At 58.9% G+C, this 16,127-nt stretch overlaps 1 protein-coding gene across 1 annotated transcript; it reads right to left on the bottom strand.

Annotated features, from left to right (window-relative positions):
* Nucleotides 1-586: 586 nt before the first annotated feature.
* SLC38A3 (solute carrier family 38 member 3) lies at nucleotides 587-7,078 on the bottom strand. Its single transcript, XM_058559375.1, has 15 exons — nucleotides 6,879-7,078; nucleotides 6,707-6,788; nucleotides 6,418-6,533; nucleotides 5,768-5,841; nucleotides 5,594-5,686; nucleotides 5,411-5,492; nucleotides 4,249-4,331; nucleotides 4,098-4,156; nucleotides 3,752-3,904; nucleotides 3,591-3,670; nucleotides 3,221-3,321; nucleotides 2,862-2,986; nucleotides 2,622-2,766; nucleotides 1,593-1,696; nucleotides 587-1,504 (listed from the first exon to the last, which is right to left on the bottom strand). The coding sequence occupies exons 1-15, from the start codon at nucleotides 6,977-6,979 to the stop codon at nucleotides 1,400-1,402; spliced, it is 1,503 nt and encodes a 500-aa protein (XP_058415358.1). The 5' UTR covers nucleotides 6,980-7,078; the 3' UTR covers nucleotides 587-1,399.
* Between the last annotated feature and the right edge of the window lie 9,049 nt (nucleotides 7,079-16,127).

Raw genomic sequence — 16,127 nt, 5'->3', positions numbered from 1 at the left:
CTTGCAGCCCCTGCCCAGCCTTGGACTGCCCCACTCAAAACTCAGGCCCCACATACAGTGACTTACTGACCCACCTTTATTCACAGTGGGTTTTACTATTAATAAAAGATCAGCCTGACAGGGCACAGGATTCCTGGACTTTTGTCCCCAGACTCAAGGCATTGACAGAGGGTTGACATGGCAGCCAGGGGAGGGCAGGGGGCCCTTCCGCAGGGCTTCTGCAGGGCTTGGCTGCACCCAGCTCAGACCCCTCACTGAAGCTGCTGGGGATGCACCTCACGTTGCCTCCTTCCGGAGGCCTCTCTGTGTCCCATTTCCTGGGGCCTCATTAATTCCTCCCCACCTCACCCCGTGAGAAAGCAGGTCTGTGCTGAGCCTGGCCCAGGCCCAGAGCCTGGTCTGAGCATGACACTGGTTGGTTTGGGAGGCAAGGGGCAGGGTGGGGTAGGGGACTCGCCCTGTCCCCCCCCCAATCCCTGCGAAAGAGGCAGGAGGGGCCTCCATCACCATCCTTGTCCTGGCTCCCACCCCACTTTCCAGGAGCCCAGGGACCATGGAGATCAAGAATATAAAACATAGCTGATCTTACATATAATATTTATAAAAGGGGGCTGCTAGCCTCTCCACCCCTGCCCCAGATTGGCCCCTGGGGTCTTTGGCTCCCAGGGGCAGAGACGTTCTGGGCCCCAGCCTCTTTCTTCTCTCAGCAGTGGAATATGAGCGATGGCCCCAGCTTGAGGTCAAGGGAATCCCAGCCTCCGCGGGACAGTGAAGGGGCAGGGCAGGGGTCCGTTGGGGGTACCCACATCAGCCTCACCCTCAAAAGAAACTGCTGGCTCCAGACATAGGGTGGAGGGGGTCTGCTCTTGGTGGAGAGGATGGGAGAAGGGGCCTGAGCCCAAGTGCCTGAAAGGGGCCTTGGGGACAGAAGGAGGGAAAGCAAGAGGGCTGAGGGAGATGAGGCCCCAGGGTGCAAACTGTGGCCCAGCAGCAGGGTCAGGGGATGGCTGCAGGCCTGGGTTCCAGCTCTATGTGCCCCGACAGGCTGTGTGACCTCAGAGGCAGCTGCTAGGCCTCAGTGTATGCATCTGGGATGCATAGGGATAAGGAGCTCGGGTGGGATCTGAGGCAACAAGAAGGAAGCAGGGGTACAGCCTTACCCTGCCCCCAGCTAAGGAAGCCCCTACAGCCTGGGAGCCCAGCAGGGTAGTGGCCCAAGGGCCTTGGTCCTGGCTTTTTAACAAAAACTTTCCACAGAGAGGATGTGGGGCAGGGCCAAATGTCACAGCATTAACCACGTCTTCCTGCTGTCCCCTGACTGGCCACTGGGTGGGAGCAGGGGCTGAAAAGTCTGGACAGGGGTACTAGGATGAGCAAACAGAACAGGATAGGGGTCGTCCTAGTGGCTTCCTCCATGCTGGCCAGTCCCCGAGACCCAATCAATGATGATGAAGCTCAAGCTCATGGTCATCAGCAAGAGGCCAAGCACAGCGAAACAAAGGGCCTGTGGGGTCAGAAGTCAGGGTCAGGTCTGAGGTCAGGGCAGCCCCCTTAGTCCCACACTAGCCCACTGACCTCCAGGCCCCTCGCACCAGGATTTTGGGGGTGGACTTTGCAGGTTCCTTCTCGGTGGGTATGATGCGGAAGTAGAAGATGGCAGGGAAGATGAAGATGAGGCACGGGGCAGATGTGGCACCTGCAATGTACAAGGCATGGCCCCTGCTGGCTCATGTCCCCCTATTGGCTAAGTTTCAGGGGTGGACCCTTCAATGAGATCAAATATTCCTTGTTGGAGGTGTTTCATCACAAGACTCCACTTGAGAGCTCTGCCTGATTCTGGAGAGCCCACCAGCCCTTCCCCTTGTTCTCTGTCCACCATGATGGAAGGCTAGTGTTGTTGATGTCAGAAGAATCTGTCAGTGAATAAAGCTAGCATAGAGGAAAGGCAAGCCAAGAGACAGAGAAGAAGTCTTGAGGATATTGGGCTCCTGGATATAGCTATTACTGAAGGCTTTTCCATTATTTAAGCCAATACATTCCTTTCTGCTTAATTCATTTTGAGTTGGATTTCAGACATACAGAACCAAGAGTCCTCTCTATGACACCCATGATACTCAGTCCCCAGGTTTGTGTGTTGGTCCCTGAACACTTGGGTTGGGGAGTCAGTCTCCTGAGTTGGGTCACCTCAAAGATGTCTCAGAATTGCTGATCTTCCAGCTCAGAGCCCCAGCTGGGATGGGACAATGGACAGAGCACCAAACCTGTAGTCCCGGGATCCTGGGCTGAATCAAGGCCCTGCTACTCCCTTAATTACTCTGAACTTCAGTTTCCTTGTATATGAAATGGGGACAAGAGCCAATGAGATCCTTTGTGGAAGCCCCTGACCCCTGGGCTCCACCCTGTCTGCCAGCAAGAAGAACTGAATCAGTGGTTCTGAGCCTTCAAAAGGGATTAGAATAGCCTTAAGGACAAAATCTCAGATGGGAGACCAAGCTGTGCACATGGCCAGCAGCCATCAATTAACTTTAGGGTATGAGCTCAGGAATCTGCCAGGATTTGCAGAAGGGAAATTCTCTAGGGCAATACACTGTCTCCATACAGAGCAGGGCCAAGATCCTTACCGATGACCCCAAAGATGCCCAGGATGTTGGGGGCAAAGATGACCAGCAGGTTGATACAAGTGAGCAGGGCAGTGGCAATGAGCGCGTGCCGGAGCCAACTGAACTCTTGGTTCTGAAACAGTATCTGCTGGATGGCGCGGCGCACCTGGGGGGCAGGAGGGTGGGAGTCATCAATCTGTCAGCCCCATCAGCCCCACCCCCCGTTGGTCTGGCCACCAGGCCATCTGCCCACCGGCTCACCGGAAACAGAACAATTGGCACTGTGAGCGTGACTGCTGTCAGCACAGCCACGCGCACACACAGGATCAGCACATCAAATGGGTCCACCTCGTTGTAGGTGTGCAGCAGCTCCGACTCCACCCCGTCTGCGGCAGGCAGGGAGGGTGGTCAGCAGGTGGCCCAGGGAGGAAGTTGGACTCTGAGCCTGGGTTGACCCTGATGCTGTGGGGAGTGGCAACAGACTCACCTCCACAGCTGCAGGGCACAGTTAGGTATCACACACCTAATGAGCGCCTATAGTATGCAGGGTGCCATGGCCATTGGCCAGCCCCTTGCCCCCTAGCCTGGCCTCTGCCTCTGCCCCCATGTTCCAGCCATACCGTAGAAGGTGAGGTAGCCGAAGAGGGCGGCCAGGAAGTACATGACATACATGACGGCGATGGACAGGTTGGAGATGTGCTGCATCTTCCTCTTGGAGGGGCTATGGGACAGTAGGGAAGGGGATTCGGGCCAAGCTGGGCCACATTGGGAGACCCCCATGTGCCCCAGGGTCTCTCTGGCACCACACCCTCACCATCTGGCAGATGAAGAAGCCTCCTTCTTGCCCCCAATCTCATGGCAGCCATGGAGATCTTTGATAAAATGACTTGGCTCCTGTCACTCTCCTTCCTCCCTTTCAGGACCACATCCATTCTCCCCAAACCAGCTCAAGGCTGCCCCTACCCCACTCTCCCAGCCAGGGACACCTACTCCTTGAGCTCTGTATAGATGGGCAGCACCTCGGGGTGGCAGACGAAGGCGAAGGCCATGATGGGGATAGTGTATGCTGTCTGGGGAGACATGGGAACTGTGTCAGGGCAGCCCCTCACACTCTCACGGGGTTCCCTACCCCCACCCTGGCCCATCGGAACCTGTGTGTTGAGTGTGAAGTAGCTTGGGGTGCAGAAGGCTGCAGCTTCAGTCTCCACCTGCAGCAGCGCCTCATCAACAAGGCTGATGTTGCCCGTGGCGTTGGTGATGTTGGGGGGCAGCGGGCAGGGCACATGGAACTTTTTGTAGATGACCTGGGTGGGGAGGATAAGGATATTGGGGCCAGGTTAGGGTGTCTGGGAAGTCACTATGAAGCCACATCTAGATCAGGACTGGAGGAGCTGCCTTCTAACCCAGGCTTCCCAGAGAGACCTGCCCCCTTTCTCTGACAGAGGACGCTCCTAGGACACCTGTACCCTCCCTCGACCAGGATGGAGGGTGACTCACTGCAATTAGGAAGAAGACCATGCAGCTGAGAGAGAAGCCGCTGGAGTAACCCAGGTAGCCTGCAAAGTTGCAGGATGCTGTGAGACTGGGGGTCCCCTCACATGCATCCCTCCAACATCCCCCTCCAAGGCCCTGGCTCCATCACACTCACCAAGCTGCCGCATCAGTGCCAAGGGTAGAATGACAGTGACAGAGACCAGGATCACCAGGTAGTTCCCATTCAGGTACCAGTCCCTGCAGGGACGGGAATGAGGAGCCAAGATCAGAGCCCACCCAGCCTTGGGTGGAGCCGCCTGCCTCTGTCCCTAGTCAGGGTCACGAGTGGTGCCACTGAGTGACCTCTAGAGAATACTTGTCCACAGCTCTGAGTCTCCCTTTCCCCATTTGCAAAATGGGAATACTCTCAGCACTTTCCTTCTGAGTGAGGTAAGGACTAAGGCTCCTGCTTGGTAACCATTACAATTATAGTTGCTGCTGTTGTTTTTCTCAGGACATACAGGTCTGGGTCCAGCCTCCCCAGGGAGTGGCCCCAAAGGGCCCAGGGAAGTGGGTGAGATGAAAGAGCCTGGCTCTGGGGGGTGGACATTTTCCATGGGAGTCTCAGGGACTTGCCAACAACCTGTACCCCTTGTGGTCCGTCCTGGTATCTGCATCCTGCATCATCCTGCCCCACCCCCGCAAAGGACAGGGGGAGCAGGGAACTAAAGGGATAAGGAATGGGACCCTCCTTCAAAGACAAGCCCAAAGGCCAACCCCTTGGGAAAGGCCCTCAGGGCCCAGGAGCGGAATCCTGGCTGTTTCCCTCCTCCTAGAGCTGCTCTCAGCCTCACAACCCCTCTGCTTGCCTGGGCTGTGTTGCCAAGGGCAGGGCCTGGCTGTCTTCTCTGCCCCATCCACACAACATGGTTGATGTCGCCAGTGCTGGCTAAACTGTTGATGGGCAACTGGGACACCATGGGCTTAATTTCTTCGTTGAGGGGCTACCACACAAGCCACAGTCAGGAATAACAGGCGCTTAGAGCTAAGCCTGAGGCTCTCATATCCTCCCATGCTCACAGGCTGGGTCCAGGGCCAGGCAGGGTCCAGCTTCCTCAGCCTCAGCCCACCCCCAGCCCCACATGGCCCTCCTGGGGGGTTCCTCTAGGTGACTGAATGTTAGCTCTGTGGCAGCTCTCAGCCCCTCCACCAGCCACTTGTAGGCTCTGTCTCATCTCTCCCATTAGCCCAGCATGGGCTCCCAGGGCCAGTGTGGACATGGAGGGGTAGACTAGGGCCTCCCGCCCTCACCCAGCCCGCCCCACCCTAGGGCTCACGAGATATGATCCTTCAGGTTCAGGAAGGTCTGTATGACGAGGGGCAGCTCTGACTTGATGATGTACAGGTAGCTGGACATGGCTGGGGGGAGAGGGGCGGGTAGGCACTGGTGTCAGTCCAACCAGACAGTCTTCATACTGTCTACCCCCCATCACCTGCCTGTGTCTGCCCTCCAGCCTCACCTCCGATGTTCTGCAGTGTGATGGCCAGGGCTGCTGCCAGCTTTCCCGGGGTCCCAAAGGCACGGTAGCCCAGCTGCTCATAGGCACGGATGCCTGTAGATTAGGGAGTCAGGACAGTCAGAGTGCTCTCCCCAGTCCACCCCTCCCCTGCTACAGGCCGGCTTTGAGGCTCACCCACAATCCCTGAGGACTTGAGTAGCAGGTGGATGGAGTAGCTGGAGAGCAGGGCGACAGCTGTCAACAGGAACCTGGGGAAGATGGACGAAGAGAGGCCACTGGGGGCTTCCCTGGCTGGCAGGGGCGGTGAGCTTTGGGAGGCCTGGGTGTGTGGGGTCTGTGACCCAAGTGTCTGGACCCCTAACAGGTGTGGAAGCAAGCTCAGCTGGCCCCAGGGGTGGTGAACACCACCCAATTTGACCCAGGGTAGGCCACGACCCAGAAGGGGCCCTCTGAGCACCACCTCCCCTTGAGTTCTTGGAATAAACATGTTTTCCAATTAGGCTACAGGGCAGAGCCCCCAGGTAAGGACACATGTGCCTACACAAGGTCTGGCCATGGCGGTTTGCCCATTACTTGTAAAAGTGCTAGAAGGACAGACTCAGGCCTGTTAGGCTGGCCCCATGTCGTAATCTCAGTGGGTTTACTGGGAAGGGAGGTATATTTGTCTGGCCATGGCTGGTTTTTTTAGTCGTGGTTTGGGTTGAGTGTAAGTGCCCACCCACTGCAGCCTGGGCCTTGGGCAGGAGATTGGCGGGTCCTGGGAGGTCATGGGTGGTGGCCTGTTTAGGGCTCCTATCTTTAGAAGGCTTGCTGACAGCACTCACAGGAAAAGGATGATGCCCGTATTGGCCATGGCATAGGCGAGCCCCAGGATGCCACTGCCCATGATGGCGTTGCTGAGGTTGAACACTGACATCCCGAACGATGTCTTCCCCTCGAACTGCAGGCACCAGAGTGAGATGGGGAGGGACGAGGGAAGTCAGCAAGGCATGGAGGGCATCTCAGTGTTTGCCATCACCGTCCCTCAACCTCCCATCGCTGCCCCAGAGCACCTCATTACTGCACCCAAGCTCCCAATGGTGCCCCTGAGCGCCCCCTGCTGCCCTGGCTCACGTCAGTGAAGTGTGGCTCCTTGCTGGGGCTTTTCTGTAGGAAGCCCTCACCCTCAACACAGCTCCGTCTGTGGCTCTCAACCCTGCAGGCACAGTCCAGGGCAGGGAACTCAGCTCCAGCCCCTTGCCCTACACCCTGCCCTGAGCCATGGTTGGGTCCCTCTTCTGCTCACCTCTGGTTGCCTGCTGTAGGGGTGGCAACTGGGAGTAGCCCCTCCGAGTGTTTGCCATTGGGCACTAGCTCCACCATCTCCATCTGCACAGGTGCCTCCATTGCTCAGGGACCACCGCCAGGAGCACTGGCTCTCACACCAACACAGTTAGAAGTCTGCAGAGCAGATGGTCCTCTGATTATCCCCCCTCCTTGGGCCCATGGCCCAGCCTCCCATAGGAAGTCTGCAGCCGTAGCACACCTCCCAGAGGGTCCTCAGGACATACATGCGCATGCAGCTCTGCCTGCTGCCTCCCTGGGCCCTGCCTTTGGGGGAGTAGAGCTTGGACACCTAAGTTCTCCAGGACATCCTGAGGGGGTACATCAGCCTGTATAAAATGTTCCCTCCACCCCCACATACCAGCCTAGGCAAGACTTTGAGGTCTCAATTTCCCCATCTGTGAAGTGAGGGTCAGCTGGATGACCTGAGTTCAGAGCCCAGTGGCGCCAGGACCCCAAGATGCTGAGTCCAGGCTTCCAGACCCCACTCTGGGGGTGGGCCCTGGACTGACTCCCCCTCCCTGACATTAATACCGGGAGACAGTTTCCTGTGCCAGCTCTGTGTGCCAGGGGCCTCCTAGTCAACCTAGAATGGCACTGCCCAACGGCTGGAGGCCTCAGGAGAGGGTGAGGGCTGTGGGCCCTGTTCCCAGCCGCCCGGCGGGCACTGCTGGCAGCCAGAACAAAGGGCCTTCTGTGGGCTGGGAGCTGGCGCTGGGAACGGCAGGCGCAGAGGCTACCCACCCAGAGCCAGGAGGCCTGAGGCAGTGCTGGGTGGCTGGACACCTGGGCCCTGCCTGCCTGGCTGTGAAGGGCCCTCAGGGGGCCTTCCAGGAAATGGGTGCCCCAGGGCCCAGTTCTCTGGGCCACACAGGCCTCACCCTCCACACAGCCCTGGTCTCAGGGCCATGTTCTCCTTTAAGCCTCTCCTCTCCTGCTAGGGAATTCCCCCTCCTTAGGTGCCCACCCTCCATGAGTGGACCCTTTGAGCAGATTCCCACTTCCTGGAGCCCCAGGCCAAGAACTCAGAGCCCTCCAACCCTGCCCATTGCCCAGACAACTCACTGGTCCCTCTCCTATCACTGGGGCTAGGAGCCACCTACCTCATGCCCAGAAGGTACCTGGGCACAGTGCCCTCAGGAGCTATAAGGACACCCTGAAGGCCAGATGGGCCAGCAGCAAAGCTGAGGCCAGAGTGGAGACCAGAGAGGGGGCAGCACTGCCAGTCAGACCAGCCAGAGCCTGGTCTTGATGCTGTGGCACCCCTTCTGCTTGGGAACCCTGAATCTTGCCCTGAATCTCCCATCCCCACTTCAGATCCTGATGGTCTCAGGTCAGCTCTTGAGGCTGGAGCACCAGGGGGTCTCAAACTCAGCACTCGGGGCTATGGGTGGGTAGGGGAGGCTAGGCTCAGGCCTCAGGCCCCAGTGTCTGGGAGGCAGCAGCCACACAGAACTGACCAGAGGATCACCCCTCCATTGCCCCAGGCAGCCCCAGGACAGAGTTCAGATCCCAGGCACCTCAGTCCTAGGGACCCCACACCTAGAACCCTTGCACCCCCTCAACCTGCCTCTCCTTTCTCTGACGCTGGCATCTGAACCCTTCTCTCCTCCAGCGCTGCCCACACAGGACCATGACAATGTGAACATCTCTTCTCGTGTCCTCTGCCCCTGAACCGGAGTCCCCGAGTTCAGCCTATCTTCAGGCCCCTGCCCTGGGCCTCACCATCAGCACCCCTCCAAGGATCCCAGCTGGGTGTGGAGGTGCCAGAACCTGGTGTCCAGAGTCACTCCAGAGTGCCCCCTGGCTCTCAGCTAGGGTTGCCCTTGCTGGGCCTCCCGCCCTGGGCAGGCTGGGACAGGCCCTCAGAGTGTGCTGAGTTGGCAGCCTAGACAAAGCACCCTTCTCTGCCTTAATATCGTTCCCTAGCAGCCAGGCATTGCCTCCAGGGAGACCACAGCCCATGGCATGGGCATGGCCAAGGTGCCTGAGTTTCCATCCCCGCAGCAGGACCTGGGCCTAGACCTTCAGGGCCTGTCTATTACACATGACCAATCACTTCTGGGTCTCGGGCCAGCTTGAGATCCCAGAGAGGACACGAATATCCTTCCTCAAGTGGCTTCCAATCTGGAAGAGACAAAATCCCCGAACACATCCCCCACCTTACAGCTCCTGCTGCAACTGAGTGTGAGACCTGCCTCACTGTGTGACCATGGGCAGAGTGTTCCCGGCTCAGGACCTCACTGTCCTCGTGTCCCCCAGGGATCCCATGAGGTTTGGCCAAAGCTGGGGACAGAGTGAGGAGCCCCCCGATGCCTTTGCCTCCAGAGCAGACCATAGGCTCCCAGAGAGGGGTCAGGCTCTGGGATGGGGTGACCCACTGTGACCTCAAGTGGATCACTGGAATGGCATCTTTCGTGGGTGCAGCATGGGCTTGGGCAGTAAATCGATGGCCCAGGCCACTGCCCTGGGGCCTGTTTGCTCTGCTGGGAGATAAGGGCCAGTAGGGGCCAGGAGACACAGGGGTAGTGCAGCAGGTAATGCCTACCCACATGAGCATCACAGGGTGAGGATTCATCAGGCACACCTCGGCAGGTGTTGAGTTTGGCTAATTAAAGATTTCAAGGCCCAGGAATTTAGGCCACCTTGGGGCCGCTGCTTGCATCAGCTGCTGTGGGAAGTACACCTCTCTGTCCCAGGATCGAGGTCCTTGGAGCCACCAGGGCTCTGAGCCCTGCTTTCCTCCCCAGTGCTCAGGGACATAAGTGAGTGTGCAGTAGGGGGCTGGCTATAGGGAGGCTTCCACACTGTCCTTCCCTCAGTCCCGTGGCCATATGCACTGGTGGAGGCACAGACCCCACAGAGCTTCTGCCACGGCCCCCAGGCTTCTTGTGCCTGGACAGCCCTAACCTCAGCACAGATCTCAGGGGAGAGGCACCTGGCCTGGCTTGAGGGTCCACTGTGGCTATCCCTGGGGGCTCAGGGATGAGGGCTGCCCCCAGTTCCAGCTCACCCATCCTTACCACTCCCCTCCTTGGCTGAGACAAAGTGTCCCTCCCAGCCTGGCACCCCTTTGCTCATCTGCTTCTCCAGGTTCCAGAAGGAAAACACCCTCCTAGGACAAGCTATCAGTCAACAGGGAAACTGGATTCAATGGATACATCCGAATTGTATGTTCTCAAGGCAAAGGGATTGGTGGGGAGCTGATTGCTGAGGTCAGGGGTCTAGGGATAGGGCATGTGAGAGAGTGTTCAGAATAGGGGAGGGTACTAAAACACACCCCTTGTCCCTTCCCCACACCCACAACTCCAGATTTTGACCCCACTAGATCCAGTCCCCCATCCACTACTGCCCCATCGTCAACAACCCTGGGTAAGTGGCTAGTATTTGGCCAACACCCTGCTGGTACTGAGGGAGTGGCATGCAGGAGTGGGCACATCCAAGGAAAGGCAGATGGCGCAGAACATTGACATATTGGCCACACCAATCCCTCATCCCCTAGCTCCCCGGCCCTGGTGTCTGAGATCTGTGCTTCTGTGTTCTTGGCATCCGGAAATGTCTAGGAGGATCTGAGGGGCCCAGCTGGGGCTGGAAGGTGGACTTTCCTGTGACAGGGTACATTTTCTGGATACCTAACAGATGCTTAGAGTTGGGCCCAGCCCCAGACACCTAGGCCTACCCTCCTGCCCAGCCTGGACCCTCCTTGCTCAGGCTGCCCCCAGTGGAGGCTGCTGCTGGAACCTCTTGGCTCAAGACTGGGCCAGAGCCAGCAGCAGCCCCCTCCCCCACTGCCAGCCTGCTGAGAGGGACATGCAGCCTGAGGCCCAGCTGAGGCAAAGGATAGGACATCACGTGCCTGTGGCCCCCCAGGGGCAGGGGAGACCCCAAGCCAGCCAGCCCACCCTCCTCCCTGCTGACCCGGAATCCCCTGGAGGCGGCCAAATATTTGGACAGCCGGACTTCTGGCCCCACTGAAAGCTGGAACAGGGGCCTGGGGCAGCTCAGGACTCATTGGAGACCCCGATGGGGGGCTAAAGGCAAGGTCAGCCTGGAGAAGGGGCACCATTCAACGTCAGGAAAAAACAGAGAGAGGCAGAGGGAGGAAAGAGAGAAACAGGGAGAGAAAACACACACACGATACATGTGCCCATGCATACTGATCCAGACAGAGCTAGACAGAGAGGCACAGGGAGATAGAGAAATGCAGGTGGATAAAGAGGGACACAAAAAGAGAAAAATACAGAGAGAGAAGGATAGACATTCAGACAGGGAGACAGAGAAACAGATAACCAGAGATATGAGAGACAGAGATGGCCAACCAGTCAGAATAGCCAGATGGAGAAAGAGACAGAGACAGCAAGAGATGGCAAGACATAGCCAACGAAAGACAGAGAGAGCCCCAGAAGGAGCAAGAAGGGGAGAGGGAGCCAGAGGCCCAGCTGAGGGAGCAGCAAGCCCAGTGGGCACTGTAGGGATCACCAGGCAGAACCCTCAGGATCCCCACAAGAAGGCTGCCACAGCATTTCCACGTTCCACAAGGGCAGGTTAGGCCTCCATTAGCCAGGCACGTCCAGAGGGTGGGACTGAGCCCACTAGGGACGCAAGACCAGGCCCAGGTGGAAAGCTCCAGCACCCCTGGCTTGTCTACCCACACAATGGAAAAGATATATGGAGATGGATATGTTGGAGTGACCCCCATCCTTGGCAGCCACGCACGTGTGCAGACGTGCCGGCTGAGAGGCTGTGTACAGGACATGGCCCGCAGAGCGGAAATTCAAAACCAAGCCACCCCAGGCTGATGGCCAGAAAGCCCATCCTGCCCCAGCAGCTGGTCCTTCCCTTTGGCCCGCAGAAGCCCCGCCTGGTCCTCTAGAGTGCCCCCCTGCATCTGTCTTCTTATCCAGAGTCAAAGGCCAGCCCTCCACCCACCAGACTGTGTGTGTACAGGGCACACAGTGGGTGCTCCGTAAATGTTAAATTAATGGAATGGGTTCAAGGCCCTTAGCAAGCAGCCAGACCATCTCACCTGCTTCAAGTGGTGCTTGGCCCCTTGCCACGTCTGCACTAGAATATCCTCCTGCAGGGCCTCTATCCTACTACAGTCTACCCTGCACATCCCACCCCAGCTCTCTGTGCACACAGATGCCAAAACTGTACCTCCTTTGCAGCCAATCACTCCCCCCAAAAAATGTTTTCCCCTCAAATTGAGTGCCTGTCCCCATACCCAGCCCAGACTTTCTGGGTGCACTCTGTTCAGCTCAAAAACCTTTCCTGACCCCATCCAGAGACCATGAACCACTCAGCCTGTCCTTTTGTGCCTCAATTGCTCGATTTGTCCAGGGCTCCAAGGCTGTTTGCTAGGGCAGCAGGCATCAGGACAGGAACTCTCGTGATCTGGCCAGCTGGAGCCCTGGACTGGGGGGTTTCTGTGACATGGGCCAAAAGAACCAGTACTGAACAAAGGGTGGCTTGAGAAACCAGTGAGCACATGGGCTCTATGGGCCCAGGCGGAACCAAGTTCTGAGACATGTACCCCTGCCCTTCCCAGAGACACAGCCCCCTACCCTCAACTCCAAGGAGTCAGAGATTCTCATTGCTGATTCCAGTCATTCCAGCCCTCTTGGAGATGTGCCAAGTGTGGCCTCACCCACCTGGGATTCCTCCTACCTTTGGTGCTTCCTGCAGGAAGCCTTCCACGGTTGTGTAGAACCTCCCCCTCTCAAATGGAACTGTCCCCAGACCTCTCCAGCTTTGTATGCTCCAGACTGAGAACCCCTGATGGATTTGCTTTTTTCCAGAAGGAACTGAGCCCCCATGCCAGACTGAGTACTGAAGAAGGGGTGGAATGTCCAAGGGCCTCTTCCAGGGACAGCACAGTGACCCAAGGTAGTCATGGAAGTAAAGACAGGACTGGCAGGCTGAAGGAAGGATGGGCCTGGGTCGATGTGCCCCTCAACGGTCAGGACTCAGGTCACTGGGGGAGGGGGGATTCTCACAGGCCCGGCCCCTGGCCTCCCCCTCCCCGGGTGTAAACAAACGCACGCATTCGCTGTGGCCAATCGAAGGGGCCAATCGGGCGGGGGCGGGCTCCTGCAAACCAAGTCCTGCTCCCTTCCCTCCGCCCGCGTGCTGTGCTAGCTCTCCCACTCCCGCCCCGCGCCGGGCGGAGAGAAGCGCCCACGGAGCCCCGCCCTCAGGCCAAGGAGCCACACGCGCCCTGTGCCCGCCGTGCCCGCTAGCCCGGCTGCAGATGGCATGGCACGGGCTCGGGGACCAACATGTACCCTGTGGCCCCTCAGGCAGCCTGGCCCGATCTGCCCTCCAGCCCCTGCCCAACGCAGCCGGGATAAATATACTCGGACTCCCGGCGTGCCAGCCGGGCCGATTCGTCTGTCAGGCGCCCGTCGGGGTAGCGCTCCAGGGCCTGCTCGCGGCCCCTCTTAGGCCTCCCTCCGGGACCCTCTCCAGCCCGTCCCCGCGGGCCCTGCTTCGGGAGGCCCATCGCGTGCCGCCCGAGCTCCCGACAAGGCGTCTTGCGGCCCCAGCCTCGGGTGCCGCCGACCTCCTGCTGTCCCGCCAGGCCCTGCCTAGAGTCCCCGAAGCGACGAGGTGCTTCTCCCGGGACACCAGCTCAAGCTTGGAGCTGGGTTTTGGCCTGCGGGTCCCCAGACCTGCGTCCCGAGCGCGCGGGGCTCTGGCTCGCCAGAGTCTGGGGCGCCTGTCTGGGGCGAGGCGGGCGAGGGGAGCTGCCTAGAGCCCGGCTACGGATGGGACAGTGTGCAGTAGGGCTCGGCCCCCCTGGTGCCCCTGGGCTGGGGGTCGGCGCTCCCAGTGGTACCTGGCCTCGCGGGTGGGGACGCGCGGTGCTCGGTTCAGGCCAGTGCAGTCGGCTCTGCTGCCGGCCCAGCGCAGCGGCGGGGGATGAAGGGCGCCCGGCCCCGCCCCCGGCCCGCCCCCCGCCCGCCAATCCCTGGAGGCCCGCGGGAGGAGGGGCTGGTCTGGGGACAGAGAGGGGCTGGGCAGGCCTTGAGCAAAGGGGCAACCTGAGCGCCAAGGAACCCCTAGGTAGGAGAGAGGCTGCTCAGGGAGGGGCTCAGTTGAATCTAGTTGGGGGAATGCTTCAGTCCAAAGCAGATTCTCTCCAGGTCTCTGAGTGCTCCCTTAACCCCTGAAACGCTCTGCCCTCACCTCCCCGAAGCCAGGAGGGGCTCTTCAGCCGAGAGGAGTGGGAACAGACCAATACTTACCTCAGGAAAGGGTGATTTGGGTGGGTGACTTTCAGACGTCACTGAAGCAACAAAATGTCTTTTCTGCCTGCCTCACCCTTTCCATGCAGAGGTGGGGTGGGGGTGAGGAGGGGGCTCTCTGCATCAATTCCTCTGTCTTCACCCCAGATATTCAGAAGAGATTGAAGCTGGAACAGGCAGCGGTAGGGGCAGTGAGGACAGGAGGAGAGCCAGGCTTCGCTAGCGCTGAGCCTTGCCTGGGATTTCCATGGCTATGCCTCCCATTTCCTTATTTCTAGGGCGTAGGAGACAGCTGTGTCTGCCATGGGAAGTGGGACCTGGGACTTGGTGCCCTGGGGGAAGGAGTTTTAGGGTGTCTCCGTTCCTAGCTGGGGGCTCCTTAGCCTACCCCTGCGTGCATCCCACCCAAGGCCTTGGTGCTCAGAGGTGGTTGGTGGGTGTTAAGGGCCCCTAGGCCCAGCCAGCAGGGAGCTGGGGGAGGCCTTGACCTTGAGGGTGAGCTGGGATGGGGGGGTTCCCAGAACAGCTGTGTCTTTTGCTTCTCAGCCACTGGCTCTGATCCGATTAATCCCATGGCCTCTGCTGTTCCTAGCCAAGCTGGATGTCTCTGGGTCATGTCTGTCCCCTCCCTGGTGCTGGGGGGAATGCCCTCAGAAGACAGGCCTGACCCCTTCCCTGCCCTGGGCTGGGAGTCAGGACGCCTGCATTCTCTTCCTACTGACTCACAGTGCCACCACTGCCAAGCCCTAGTGTACCTCAGTTTCCCTCTTTGTCACAAGAAATGGCTCTGTCTTTTCCCCTGGCAGGAGGGGAGTGGGTGAAGGGGAAGCTGTGAGTCAAGGACAGGGGACTCAGCTTGGCTGGGAGTGCCAGGGGGCTGGGAGGACTAAAGAGAAAGGCATTAGGATGGTGGTAATCTCTGAAAACCTCAAACCACCCGAGCTCCCACCCTGCTGATGGCTGAAAAATGGGAAGGGACTGGATTTCCCTCCTGATCTGGGGCTGGTGTCATCCCCAGATCAGAGCTTATCTAAGACTCTCACCCTTCAAAGGGGCTTGAGGACTGCCCATGGGACAGAGTTAGGTAGAAGAGGTACTGACCAGAGTCTCATATCTTCCCCCCACTTTCCACCTACAGACATCCTAGATGCTCAAGGAAGACATTTGCAAATGGCTGGGTACTCCCATTGGCAGTTCCTGAGGAGCCAGGCCTGGCCTCAAGGTCACCCAGCGTGTGGGTGTTGGGGTCCTCAATCCAGACTGGAGGGAGCAGGGGCTGGCTGGGCTTGGCTGCTGTGGGAGGCCCGGAGGCAGCGTGATGTGGGGTCCCTGGGCCAGGCCAGTTGTGACCAGGCTGGAGGAGGAGCTGCCTGTTTGTTGATGCTAGGCCTGGGCCCTGGCCAGGGCAAACACAGCTCTGAGGCCTTTCCCACCACCTGCAGTATTTCCCAGCCCAGAGTGTGGTGGCTGGACAGCTGGCAGCCGAATGGGGTTCTGAGAGCTGCTGGGTGCCTCCTCCCGGAGGCCAGAGGGCATGTCCATCCATGCAGCTGCAGTGTTGGGGGCAGCCACCTGGAGTGGAGCTTTGTCTCAGCCTTTATCCCAGTCCCCACGTCCACTCCTCTATCTCGGGAAACTGCCCAAGAGACTGCCAGACATGTAAGGAACTGAAGGTCCCAGGGTCGCTCAGAGACTCCTTCCAGGGTCCTGGCAGCGCTTTGCTCCTCTCTTCTCTCTTTAGTCACCTCCTCTCACCTCCCCTGGCACACCATCCACACAGTGCCCCAAGACCCTCTCTAACTGTGAGGTCCTATCTTCACCTCCAATCTGTTCCTCCCCAGAGCCCAGCGTCTGTATCCACTGACTCCTTGGACATCCTGCAGGCACCTGCCTCACACCCAGCTGGTTTCCCTGATATCCTCCCTACCTGCTCCTCTTCCCAGCTGGCCTCTCCACCTCCCTCA

Source organism: Diceros bicornis, chromosome 2, assembly GCF_020826845.1.
Source record: "Diceros bicornis minor isolate mBicDic1 chromosome 2, mDicBic1.mat.cur, whole genome shotgun sequence".
NCBI lineage: Eukaryota > Metazoa > Chordata > Mammalia > Perissodactyla > Rhinocerotidae > Diceros > Diceros bicornis.
This window is presented reverse-complemented; position numbering and strand designations above follow the sequence as displayed.